This window comes from Ptychodera flava, chromosome 18, assembly GCF_041260155.1.
Source record: "Ptychodera flava strain L36383 chromosome 18, AS_Pfla_20210202, whole genome shotgun sequence".
In the NCBI taxonomy this organism is placed as follows: domain Eukaryota; kingdom Metazoa; phylum Hemichordata; class Enteropneusta; family Ptychoderidae; genus Ptychodera; species Ptychodera flava.
This window is the reverse complement of record NC_091945.1, coordinates 10,595,536-10,608,920: the sequence shown is the minus strand read 5'-3', so window position 1 is coordinate 10,608,920 and position 13,385 is coordinate 10,595,536. Positions and strand designations below refer to the sequence as shown.

General features: G+C 37.2%; 1 protein-coding gene across 1 annotated transcript; it reads left to right on the top strand.

Moving 5' to 3' along the window:
- Positions 1–3,828: 3,828 nt before the first annotated feature.
- LOC139117581 (NXPE family member 4-like) lies at positions 3,829–10,194 on the top strand. Its single transcript, XM_070680823.1, has 4 exons — positions 3,829–3,925; positions 8,140–8,244; positions 8,758–9,041; positions 9,618–10,194. The coding sequence occupies exons 2-4, from the start codon at positions 8,140–8,142 to the stop codon at positions 10,192–10,194; spliced, it is 966 nt and encodes a 321-aa protein (XP_070536924.1). The 5' UTR covers positions 3,829–3,925.
- The last annotated feature ends 3,191 nt before the right edge of the window (positions 10,195–13,385 follow it).

Genomic DNA, 13,385 nt, shown 5'->3' with positions numbered 1-13,385 from the left:
AGGAGCGAATTTTAACCCTGAAAACATTCTCAATTTCTGTGGACTTTTTTAACCATTATGGAAAAATGACAATTTTTTTCAACAGAATATAGAGGATACACATAAATGAAGTTATCTATTACACACGCTACGTCACACACTTTCAGATAATGTGACAAAGCGTGAAAGTATATATAGTCTGCAACATATATTATAAAGAAAACAATTTGCTATTTGTGTGATAAAAGTACCCCGTCCAAAACGGCTAATTAGAATAATGGTATGAAAACTGTGTTAACGAATATATTAATGCTTATGAAATAATGTGTTACCAATCGGGTTCGAACTCACAACATACGACAACCGGTCACTTAGCGGAGAAGCAACAGACAGAACCACTCGACCAAAACCCAACTCCCCAAAAGAGAGTAGAAAATGAAAAATTTAATTGGGTTTCGCGTAGGTTTGTGATCAGAATTCGCTAAACAACCACACCTACTGTTTTCATTCAAATTATATGCACTGAAAACAAGAGTTGCAATATGGCAGAAGAACACCTGAATTACCGTAAGTGGCATCAGTTTAATCATTGGAAACATTCTTAGTAGTATATCTTGCCTCTATATTCGGTAATTTATCATCTATATACAGGTTGCATTATCCTTATGGACTTTCTGAAGCATATTAAAATGCCTGGTGTTTAGCTTACAACCAGGCCTGTATATTTGGAGGCAGATTTTCATTGTTGAAATATTAATTCACAAGCGTTTCCTTAAATTCATTTGTCTATGGTACAATAAAAATTCAGTGAACTTAACATAATTGAAATGTTCCACAAGAAAGTATTTGTGTTTGACTCTCGGTACTGCATATTCTGTCTAGATACAGTATCACTTTCATGTAGCATTAATTATCATCCCTAACTCCCTAATTAATTTCCGCATCATACAAAAAAGTTGAATAGACTACATATTAGCAAAACTCTGACATAAATTACTGAAATGGCACAACTACATCATACTTTTTATTGCTAGGTACTGATTTCAAGCGACCGGAGTTTTTTTTGCCTTGACTGCACGTGTTTTCTCAAATCACACATATTTCAAGTCAATGCAAAAAAACGCCAGACATAGAGATGGCGACCTTTCAACCTTCGCCTGTTCTTTACCAGACGTCTGGTTCTTTTCTGTTCTCCTTTCCTTTGGCAGATTGTAGGGAGACAACTATCATGGAATATAAACAGCAATGACAAGCTTGGCAGAATTTTTAAAGTCATCATTGCATCTGATTCTAATCCCATTCCTCTCGAGAAATCGTTACAATTTATGGTGTATTACTCCTCCCTAAGCATCATCATACTGCCATGCCTTGATAGCCTCTGCATTCTGGCTATTGGAACGATATCACGTATGATTATACAGTTATGGCGATTTCACTGGCGCCGCCGAAGACGGAAGAGAAACTAAACAGCCCGCGCTATGCCCAGTTCCACGAAATGCCTATACGTGTAGTGATATACGGCCACCAAAACGCTCTGATGAGAACCTGATGGATCAATTTGAATGCTTCAATGTTGCACGTGAAGACTACAAAACTTTCAAGTTTGATACATTCTTTGTGCTTCCACCGCTAAAATTTCAAGCCTATTCTTTGTCGAATAAAGTACAAATCGCTCTTTCCTGGTCCGCAATGTCTAACACTTGACAATGTCATGAACAACCCGCACAAGCTGTGTACTACATGACCGTTCTTTACAGAATCCATGTTGTTAGTTGTAAGTAGAATCTGGCAATACAGCATAAGTGTAATTTAAAATGTATCTTTCCATCACTTTGCTGACTGAACTTAACAAGGAAACCGGTCTATGATTAGACACTTCTTTCCTCAGTCCCTTCTTAAACAATGGAATTAACATTCGCTCATTTTCATTGTAAGAGCAATGTCCCAAGTTTTAAGGTCATATTAAAAAGGTCACACAAAGAAAGGACCAATTCCCTTGCACACTTCCTTAAAAGAGGAGGAAATAAAATATATTATGATTTCCAACAGCCTCGTTAGAGTCTTCAAGAGCTTTGAACACATCGTGAATAGTGAAAGTAATATTCCCTAAATTAGGATTGATTTGGTTCAGCATCATCACCAAAATATAAATCACTTTTGTAACTGTGATGATTAAAAGAAGAGAAAAAGGTTTCATTAAAGAAGTGCGCTTTATCAAAAGCAGTAATTACTTCTATCCCCCTTCTTTTTAAAATACTGGGCATCTTGCGGGTTTTGTTTTTTGCGCCATAAAAGCCCCCCAAATGTTTAGTGTTTGTATGTATTTTGTTGAATACACTGGCAAGAAAGTAATCATATATATCTGAGAAACGAGATTTTTTAGTGTGTTCCTTAATTTGCTGTGCTTTGCTCAATGATTACTGTTATAGAGCAAATTGCTTTTCTCCGAGCGAATTCCTTAATTCTTGACACATGTATAACATAGCCATCGATCTATGTGGAAGTGCCTTGGTAGCGGATTTTCACTTTCGGTATATGCTCATCAACTATCATGAAAAACTAAATGAATCCACCTCTGCCAGGAATCGTCAATATCAGTATCTAAAATATGAATAATGAATGTTTGTAACACACCTCATCCGTTTTCCTAAATTATTCGTTTTTTGTCGAAGACAACACCGTATTCTTCGTTTAAGTTTCAGAATATATGCTTTCATAAATTTTACTCCCTCCCTACCCGGGTAGACATTTTTGGGGGCTCTTTCAACCCTTACTATTGCAATAACATGCACTAGCGAAAATAAAACGAAAACCTAAACCTATGTATCCTTAAGTTGGTGAATCAAAACAAAAAGTTTGGATTTACCACCTCTCGAGCCAAAAACCACATCGCTGTCGTACGGTACGTACAAGCTACAACATAAAGCTTGACTTGTTGAGACACTGTAGGTGCTAATAGTTCTACTGGCGACATGTAATTGTAACTTATACAATTAAAATAAAACTAACACAAAACGCAAGTTTTAATGAAAAGGAAAAACTTCAAATGGATAAATCAACTCCTGGTAATCATGCACCATTCATTAACTAAAATTAATAACATGCTGATACCTGCACTCTATTTCTGAAAAGTTTTAACTTGCAATTCATTGTTGTGTATAATAAAATGATTTAGTTTGGGGTCCACCTCCGCCATGAAGCAAAATGTCGATCCTCTTTGTCCAATGATTTTATTGAAGCTTTGTTAGACTTGTGACGGTGTCGTCGTATTCTCATGCTTATAAGCCTAAGTTACTGGCAGCTTGTGCTTTCTACGCCTGCGTCAGATGTTTGTGTGATGACATCTTTGATAATGTATTCATCATCAACTAGAGTGCAACCAGTTTAAAGTTAAGCGGCACTTGTCAATCCCTGGTTCTCGCATTAGTGGAGTTCTCCTCCCAGTCAAACACATGGCCAGTATGATGTTTGATTTCTATAACATTAATTACACAAACTCATCTCAACCTTTTGTCACATGTTGCTAATCCTGCAAACAGAGTTTATGCAAGCTTTTGATTGACGGTAAGTTCAAATAGTCAATGGTCATTGATTCCCCACCACAAACGCTCGAATTTCCTAAAACATTGTCTTCCAGTCGCGTTAGACTTTGAATATAACCACAGAGTTCGATCAGCAGCAACGTCACGCTGACCGCTTGGCAGTCTGTCTGGGTTTTTGCGGCTGAGGAAAACTAAAAAGTTGCATTTTCTGGAGCGAGTGCCCGCGTGTTGCCTGTTTGGTGTCCACTTACACAATGAACGCCGCCATACCTTGGCGTCCTTTTAAAGGGAGGCTCCGCCTTTAAGCGGACGGGCGAATAGGATTCACTGCGTGCGGCTCCTCAGAAACCGTTAAAATTTCAAACGTCTGATAACAAGGAGCCTACAGGTTATTATATATTAAGGTAAGTCAGTAAATGTAAGAGTATTACATGCTATTTATCACAGTATTTAAATAGCAAATTGACGACATAATGTTATATTGCATACGTCAAGAAACCACTCCATGGATCACTCAAGTTTTTGACTATGGAATTTCAGGGATTCAATGCGCTAATGAACGCATTAAGGGAGCAGACTATGTATTCTTGATGTATTTTTCGGAGATGTATAAATTTTGGTGCCGTTGCCCTCGTATGCTGAATATTGAAGCAGATATTCAGGTCTTCGACTATCGACTACGAAGGAACCTTGTACTAAGGCTGCATTCACTAATAACGATTAGGGGAGGGGCTGGAGGAATCGCGATTGAAATCTTTTTTTTTTCAGATGCCCTCCTCAATACCCTAAAAAAAATTTCAGATGCCCTCCTCTATATGATCAAAATTTTTCAAGTCCCGCCCAAACTATCACAGGCCCACATATTTGTATAGGATGTGCACGCAGAAATAATAAACACGTATTGCGCCGTTCTGCTCACAGATGTTCAACACTACCTGTTATTAGCACTTTCTATAGTCATTTTCCCAAGGCAAGTTCTTTAAACACATCAGTGAACTTTTTGGTTTTATTGGTCTAAGCCAACTTGAGTTAATCCAACTCTGGCTAGGTCAATTGATCTTGCCAAAGAGCATACAAAATGACGATCATGAAAGAGTAGGCAAATTGTGAATTCTGGCTAATTGCCATATTGTCAAAAACTGAGCACAGTGACCTAAGTGTTTCAAAAGTACAAGACATACATGATTTAGATGCTACTCAAAATTGACAATACTGGAAGGTAAAAATATTCCATCAAATAAATGTCTTCGTCTCTGAAATTTTTGGTGTAATAATTGCAAATTTGGTTAACAAATGAAGAATTGCATTTAGTCATATATTTTTTCATTTCGTTTTTACTGTTCAAAGTTTTACTTTGTATTATTATTATGACAAGAATGTGATAATTTAGAAAATCAAGCATGGTGACCCCATATTGTTTCTTTAACATTTGATTATTCTCATATGTCAGAATTCAAAAATTTCCATGTGTTCTTCCATGTGTTGCTCTCTGGCCTGATCTTTTTCAGTAAACTTTCACTGTCATGAGCATCATTTGACACAAACTCTTTTTCAACTGCCATGTACGTCAGAGACAGAGCTGTCTCTGTCACTGTTCAGGTATGCAGTCACAGTGACACTAAAGCATCTGATAGTGACAGTCGCCCGTAGGCATTAGCTGTATTAACTTTGATAATTTTGACAATATTTTTGTTCAGTTTATACAACTGCGTTCTTGTTCTACTCCCTATAGCATGTTGAACTGTCCAGTATTCAACTTGATATCACAGCCTGTGTATGTGTACCATGCATTTGTATCACTGACAACTTACTGTCAGTCTGGACTCTAATTAAACTATCACCTAATACATATTTATATACAAGGCTTTGTCGACAAACTGAACTTTGTGTTTGAGCATGCTGTAGGGAGACAGCAAGAAACTGTAGTTTATATATTGCATAGAAATATTGCAAAAATTATCCAAGTTTAATTGTTTTACGGCAAATCACACGTTTTGATTTTTTCGAGATAAAAGTGATGGAATGTGACAAAACAGTTCTAGATTCTGTTAAATTAATTAACATCAAAACATTTGGATGACATAAAACTGGTATTGATTTTTCATTAAATTACCTACAAAAACTTGGAATTGAAAAATGTAAAACATAAAAGGGAACCAAAAAATGTTTAAGTCACCTCTACAGGTAGAGCAAAATTTTCAAGTCCCCCTCTACTACCCCAAAAATTTCGAATCCCCCCTTAATCGTTTTCGTCACAGCCTAACGACTTTCGTCAAAAGATAAGGGTCCTGCAACACTTTATGACCGACCAAAAGCATTGTTTTTGGTATAAAGTGAAATGCAGACAACGATCTCCAAAGCTTTTGACGACCAATCTGTATTGAAATCTGACTGATCCTTATAACTAATAAACTTCATTTATAGCTTCATTCGTGTTTGCTGTTGATCATCATGCGGCACAAGATCACTAATTCACTTCCCCTAGGCGACCATTGTAGCGTTGAGTTAAATTTTCCTACTTTAGAACACTCAGCGGCCCAAATCCCATTGACAGGTGTATAATCAGCTTTAGCTTGTACACTGATCAAAATTTCGTGTGGGCAAGTCCTCGGAAATTTTGAGCTAGAAGCAAAATAGCGCCCCCGGTGGTCATTTTGCAAAATTCAAGGCCCATTGATACACATAAAGTGGGTCTCATAACTCAACAGATTTCAGCTCAATCATACCACTGTCTGCAAAGCTGATGTGATTTTTGAATGCAGCTCATGCTGCTCTCACTAAAACACCATAAGCTCATGGTCTAACCTTTAAAACCTTTATCAAAGCTCTTGATTTGGACAAATTGGCACTATTTTTAACCCGGACTATCTTCGTGGGTAACGAAGCAGGAAGTAAATTAGTGGTCTTGCGCCATGCGGAGAGACTCAAACGGAAATTTCAGACGTGAAACTTTATTCCAGAGCAGTGTCAATTTAAGTGAAACATGTTTTTGCAACGTGCTACATTGAAGATTAAATTCTTACATTCCTCAGCCCCGTCTTTTTGAAATGAACACGAACTGTACAATATTAACTAGTGTCGCAGGTTGTCATTTTGCCTGTTTGGAGAAGAACAAAGCTTTGACAAGCCACAATCCTCAGATTTGTCATCGACTAACACTTCACCACAAAGTATAATATTGACCATAGAGCATCTATTTAGCCTATTTTAACTTATCTCAATTTTTAATTTTTTGTTGAATCTTCAACACAACAACTGATTGATTCAACATATCTTATGCATTGCCTGTAGAATTGCAACATGTTTTGAATTACATTTCAGTAGTCAGGCACAACGAGTGTCAACTTTAGTAAATTATTGTCCTGCAACGTGCTGCATTGAGGATCAAATTCTTACTTTCGTAAGCTTTGTCTTTTTAAATGGACACGAACTGTTCAAAGTTGAGAAATGTTTCAGTGATTTTCATTATATTTTGTTTGAAAAAAAGAAAACTTTGCACGTTTAGATTTGGTTGTAAATACATTACTACCATTCGTTACCCCGCTCTGCCTTGTTTATTATAAGCAATTATTTTAAAGATATTCTTGAAAAAGAAAATATGTAGACTTTTTCACTATCCCATGGCCAAACTGGTATGCGCTATCTCACTATTTTTCCAGACTTTTTATTATAATAATGTAACCAAACAACCTGCTTTCTGGTCTACCAGGGGCGTTAATCAAAATCAATTGTTCTTTTTCTTGAAGTTGTATATAAAGAGTATAATTTAAAAGTGTATCCATTTTCTACTTGGACTTACATTAAGAGTTCTTTTGAATAAAAATTGAGTGGAAATTACCGGCCTATTTTTAGTTTCATTATTACCTAGGTCTCATTATTACCTGCCAACCTTCAACCAAAAGGAAAACTCGCGATTGCGTCGTCTTACCAAGAAACCTTTTCACCAGCTTTGAACCTAAACCATGCTGCCTTTTAGTCATAGAAACAGTGATAATATTGTTTCTTTTGCAAGTTAAGCTCCATAAATTATTTTCCTTCCTTTCGATTTGTCGATGGCATGTTGATATTAGCGATTGATATTGCTACGCGAAAATGTTTGCAAATTTGTGCTGCAGAATAACATTGTAGAGAAGATACAGGAGTTTGTATGAAAAAGAATATTCAGATTTTGTGAGTGTATGAATAATTTGACACCACGCGATATATGGATATTGATGTCCTATTCACAGAATAAATATTGATTTAGCTGCAAACCATACACATGTAATGTACTCCGTCCGGCCTGTATCGGCTAATTTAATCTTCATCTTTCCGACAGAGATGTTTTTATGCTTGCGCTTACGTCACAGTAGTCTATTACAACTTTTGTGAGACGTGACTAAAATATTGAAAGTAAATGTCTCCAAGTCTATCATCCACCATCGACTTAGACGGTAACACTACGAATCCCCTTGAGTATTCGCAACTGTCGATCCAGATATTGAGCTCGGACACAGCTTTCTATGATTGTCTCTCAAATTTAACAGTGTGAGGGCTCGTGACAATCTTTTAAATTTTCACTGAGCTAAGGGTTCCAGGACTCAATGCATTACTTTTTTGTGGATCATTTTCTGAACAGATGAAGATGGACCGTGTTCAATCCAACTTCACAAAGATACTTAGATCAACTGTGCTAGTGATTCTTGGGATGGTTCTTGGAACATACATCTACATTATGGTAATAGTAAGTATTAAAAATTTGTAGAATAACTACTGATAAGAGGAGCTGTAAACCTAAGTCTGGTAATTTTATCGCGGTTTTAACCTGACTATCCTTTCCTCCTATTATTAAAAAATAAAAACGCCACCTGGTTGGATGGTAGGGTTAATAGCGTTCATATTTGCGTAAAAATTAATACACGTCTTGAATATGCTTCGGAAACTGCAAGCTGTGCCATTTGTCCCATTAACGTTTTTTAAATTTTGTATTAACGTTGTCAGATGTTACACATTGTGTATGTGTGTGTGTGCCCATTCTTTTAATGTATAAGTTTTTTCCAACAATGTACTTTTTGATCATATTCAGTTGCAACCCAGGATCTGAGTTCAAGACCTTTTCTTTATACTCATTCCACCCACTGCTAGATTACCTTGTTTAACTTGTATCCCTCACTAGTGCAGTGTTTTATTTTCATCATGTTTTAAGGGTTGTACCATTTAACGCAAGGCATTAATTTGTCTTTTTCAACTATATCAGGAGAACTATGAACATGAGAACGTATACCCTCAAATCCTAGATCTAGACGATGACACTTTAAGGAGGGTTGGTGTGAATCAATACCATGTGGATCCTGATCAGGTGCATGATGTCCAATTCCCATATAGCAAATTCAACCGTTTTGGTATGAGGTGGATCGGCATTGTGGAGGAGTATGAATGGTCGTATAACCATCTAAAACGTGAACATCTGTATACTCAAGGTTATGAAGCTCTGAAACTTGGTCCGGATTCAATTACTCCAACTTCAGTTTCAAAATCAAAGTAAGACAACATAAAATTGTCGTCTTGCACATACTATTTCAAGCAGTCACATGGCTTTTTATTGCTGAAAATTTAAAGATCATCTGTCCATGTCAATATTTACACTTACCATTGTCATGTTCAAATTATCAAAGGTGTGTCGGTCTCAGACAATTTTCTGTTTTGTGTAAATTAATTCAATATATTTTGATGAAGCCTTTTGCCGTGCTAGCCAAAATATGGTAGAATATTCCATAGTTATTTCACGACGCACAAAACAACGATGTGATTATTTGAGTCACTTGATTTCATTTGAAAAACTTTCTTTCATTTGAAGATTCACATAATTAGGCCTACCAGGAATATTAACTGATATAACCAAACTCTGTAACCTTATTACTTTATTTTTGTCACTGCTTCAGTTTCTTTGCTTTCTTCTTTTATATGTTACAGGCCGTTTTTCTTTGTGTATGTACCTTGACTCTCTACCATGTTTTTGTCTGTCGGTTTTCGTTATTTTTTGTCTTTTCTCCATGTCCATTGACATGTCAGTCTATCTGTTTTGCTAAATACGACCTATTCGCCTTAACCACACAGAGTATACCTGCAAGACAAAAAGTCCACGTTTATGAGAGGTGAATTTATACACGTAATAGTAGAAACAAGAGATGACTACGGGAACCAACGTCTAAGGGGAGGCGACTTCTTAACAGGGGTAATGTTCAACAAAGAGATGCAAGCAAGCACAGCTGCAAGAATGATCGATTATGGGAACGGAACATACAGCATGTACTTTTATGCTGGTTGGAAAGGCCAGGCCGCTATAGATGTGTCCTTATCTTTCACAAGGGAAGCTATTTTATTTTTCGATTTAACGAGATTCAGAGATAGACGAACTCTATGGTCTGCTAACTTTACTAATGGTAAAGTTATAGAAACGAGTAACTGTACATCAACAAATGAAGGAACATGGGAGAATAAATGTTCGTATATTAATCCGTGGTCTCTTGGTAAGACTGCAATGCTCTGTCACAAACCGAAATCTTTGCCGTGCAGCACGCTGACTAACATCAGCCAAAATCTTCATCAAATGGTTACGATGGCTGAACAAGATGTTAAAGATATGCGATACCTGTTCGAAAGGCAAGTTTTATCGAATATCTCTGAGACATGAACAAATTCAAAACACAATTATTCTGTTGCGCAACGAAACATCAAACATCTAGTGTAATAAACCGATTTATTGATGGATTGAAAGAAGCGGTCGATTATTAATTTCGGCTTCAAGAGAAACCACACTGTACAATTTTAAAACGTCAAATCATTTTCTTTGATATCTCCAAAAACAATCTAATTAACCTGCTTACCTAAATGCACTTCTAGTCGAAAAACAATCAATTAATGTTTATTCATCTGACCTTAAACGCTATGGCCTTATGGTAATTTTCGCATCTGTAGGAAATACAGAAAGGCGATGTTTTCAGCAAGCCCTATCAAGGTTATAATAAAAGGTAAGCCAACTTTTTAAAAGAGAGGGCACCATTGTCGTTTATAATTATTTGACTATTGTTGCAGTTCTCATATGATTTGAACCTGAAAGCAAACTCTTGATTGGATTCAAACTCACAACGGACGGCACCCTGTCGATCACCAAGTGGTGACATCACAGTCAAAACCGCTCGGCTCAATCCCAAACCTTAAAAGAGAGGTCTAAAAACCATGCTCTAGTTGTTAAATCAGATCAACACGTTCAATTAATTATGCAACATACTTTATACATGGCTTTCCATCATTGATTCACAGAGACGAATGCGGGACCGTTTTGTACAACTAGAATATAATACGTTTGTAACTTCAACCAACAAAAACCATCCAGACCATAATTTCTAAACAAAATTTGAATTACACGCAAAACAATGACCAATATTCATCACATAGCCGATCAAGCTACATTGAAACCGAATACACGCAAACTCCTGTTTTACAGAGTCTAAAAGCCAACTTGATTTGCCTACCTGTGGACCGGATCTTCCCATCCCAATGTCAAGCGGATACTGGAAGAGCTACAATGTATTTGTGCCATTAGTATGTCGAAGTCAGGAGTGGACTTCCGAACAGAGGTTTAAGTGTGCATCAGACAAACTGTTTTTTTCCACTGGCGATTCTACCTTGGGGCAATTTCGTCAAGTTTTTGGGGAAGAATCTATTATGGGTGGTGATGTTACAATAAACCACCATTACATAGCGTTACGAGGGGGATGGCCTGTGCAGAATGTGCATGAAATCGTGTTTGAAAGCGATTTCATCGACAAAATAAATAGTTCTGTGTGAGTAGTAAAGTAAACGGGGACAACTGGGATTAAGTAAGAATTTTACACCCCATTTTATTCATTTATCTACATGAAGCGAAGGAAAAATTAACCATCCATGTAACTAAAGTATAACCCTGACCTATATACGAACTCACGCACGCGCAGCAGTGCATTGTCCTGAACTAAGCGGGAAATTCCCTGCTGAGCATGTTTATACATGTACGGGAAATTCCGTGTGAGTCATCACCATCAAACTAGCCTATATAAAGGAGCCCCGTTGTCAGTCCGGCCGGCCGGTCGCGGAGTCTAGCTGATGTTGAACACGAAGTTCCTATCGGTACGAACTAACTTTCATATCCATTCAATCCATAATATCGTAGATATCGCTCCAGCGGTGGACTAAATCCTTCTTGTTTTTGTATTTCTAGCGCCTGATGAAATATGTCCTGAATAAGTTCTGACCCCGGAGCCTCCTCGTTCCGAAGGGTTGCACCTTTTTCTTGTATTTGTGTAAGCAGCTGTTTATATTGAACATAATAATGTTTATATTTCTCTCGTCTCTTTGCTACACCTGTTTTCCCTTGTATTACATCAATAACAACACCTGGTATAGGAGTTAAGGCTAACAGTACCGGAACTGTCGGAATTGCTGCTATGACAGCAGAACTTACAAGAATTCCCTTAGTAATATTGAGAGCCATATCAATTCGACCCATTAATTTATAACTTCGTCGATATGCAGCACTTGTTCTTTCTATGTAATCAGCCAATGGTTCAACGCTTTCAACAACTGAGATGTGCATTTTTTTACTGTATATGTAAGGGATGATAAAAAATAATTGTAGTAATATAGATACAATATGGCAGAAGGAGGAGAAGATATACCAATCCAGGATTTCGTTGATGCAAATTTAAATGATGATGATGACGCTACTGCTGAAACATCCTTCATAAACAACGATAATGCCCTTGCAGAAGCCGAGCCTTTCCAGGCCGGCTCAAGCGACAGACCCGCAGGTGAGTCGTTGATTAGACAGAGAGGAGAAATTACAGATATAACGGCTAACCAATACTTAGATAGTAATAGGATTACTGATGCGCATAAACGAGAATTAATGCATACGAATGCTAGTATTAGGGATGGAGAGCTGTATTATCGAGACGCTAGGCTGACATCAAATAAAAGCACGAAATCTTTAATGCCCTCCTCAATAAAAGGTAAGGGAGCTGCAGAATTTAAAAAAGATATATTAGGAATAGATTCAGATTTTGTAACAGAATTGACTGATAATGAAGCAAAAATGTTATTGAAAAGGCCGGCCGATAAACTCAAACCCTACGACATTGGACGACTCAGAGATAGAATAACAGATTTACGAGAAAATTTTAGCGATAATGCCGATGAAATACATACTATCGAAATAAATCGAAAAATGGAATAATGAAAACCCTGAGTATAGAGCTATTAATGATGAATTAAGGATTGCGAATATGCGTCTTGGCGAGCTTAACAATGAAAAAGTTAAAATAAGGCTAGAGAAAAGAGAAGTTGAAAAACAGTTAGAGGAAATTCCTGTAGAACACACCCAAGCAAAAGTAAAAGCTGAAAAACTACTAGCTGAACTCATAACAAGAGAAGCTAAAATTGACAATCGAATTGAATATGAAAATGGTAAGATTAGCGAGGCACGTGAAAGTCTGGCTACGACTAGGTCTCTTCGTGATGTAATTTCCGATCCAGAATTGTCACTCAGGCTAAAGCTGACTGAGTTATTTAAACGAAATGGTATAACAATCGCTGCAATACTGACTGCCCTTGGAATGACAATATCAACAATTGCCCTGGCTGTAACTAAAGGAGGAGGAGGAGGAGGGGGAGCAGGAGCAGGAACTGGCGGGTCTGGTTCAGGTCCACCCAAAGTATATACAAAAGCGAAAGAAATTGTAAAGCAATTTGGCGAATGGTTAAAACCTTGGCCGCAAAAAGTGCTGCTGCAATACCCGTTTAATCGGTTCCCTCGTCAGTTTTCTATTAAAAACAGCAGGATCGGTG

Excerpts from the sequence above, each read along its gene's own strand:
- LOC139117581 (XM_070680823.1), top strand. The coding sequence starts at position 8,140 with ATGAAGATGGACCGTGTTCAATCCAACTTCACAAAGATACTTAGATCA. Across the intron at positions 8,245-8,757 it reads ACATCTACATTATGGTAATA|GAGAACTATGAACATGAGAA; the intron begins GTAAGTATTAAA and ends CAACTATATCAG. Across the intron at positions 9,042-9,617 it reads ACTTCAGTTTCAAAATCAAA|AGTATACCTGCAAGACAAAA; the intron begins GTAAGACAACAT and ends TTAACCACACAG.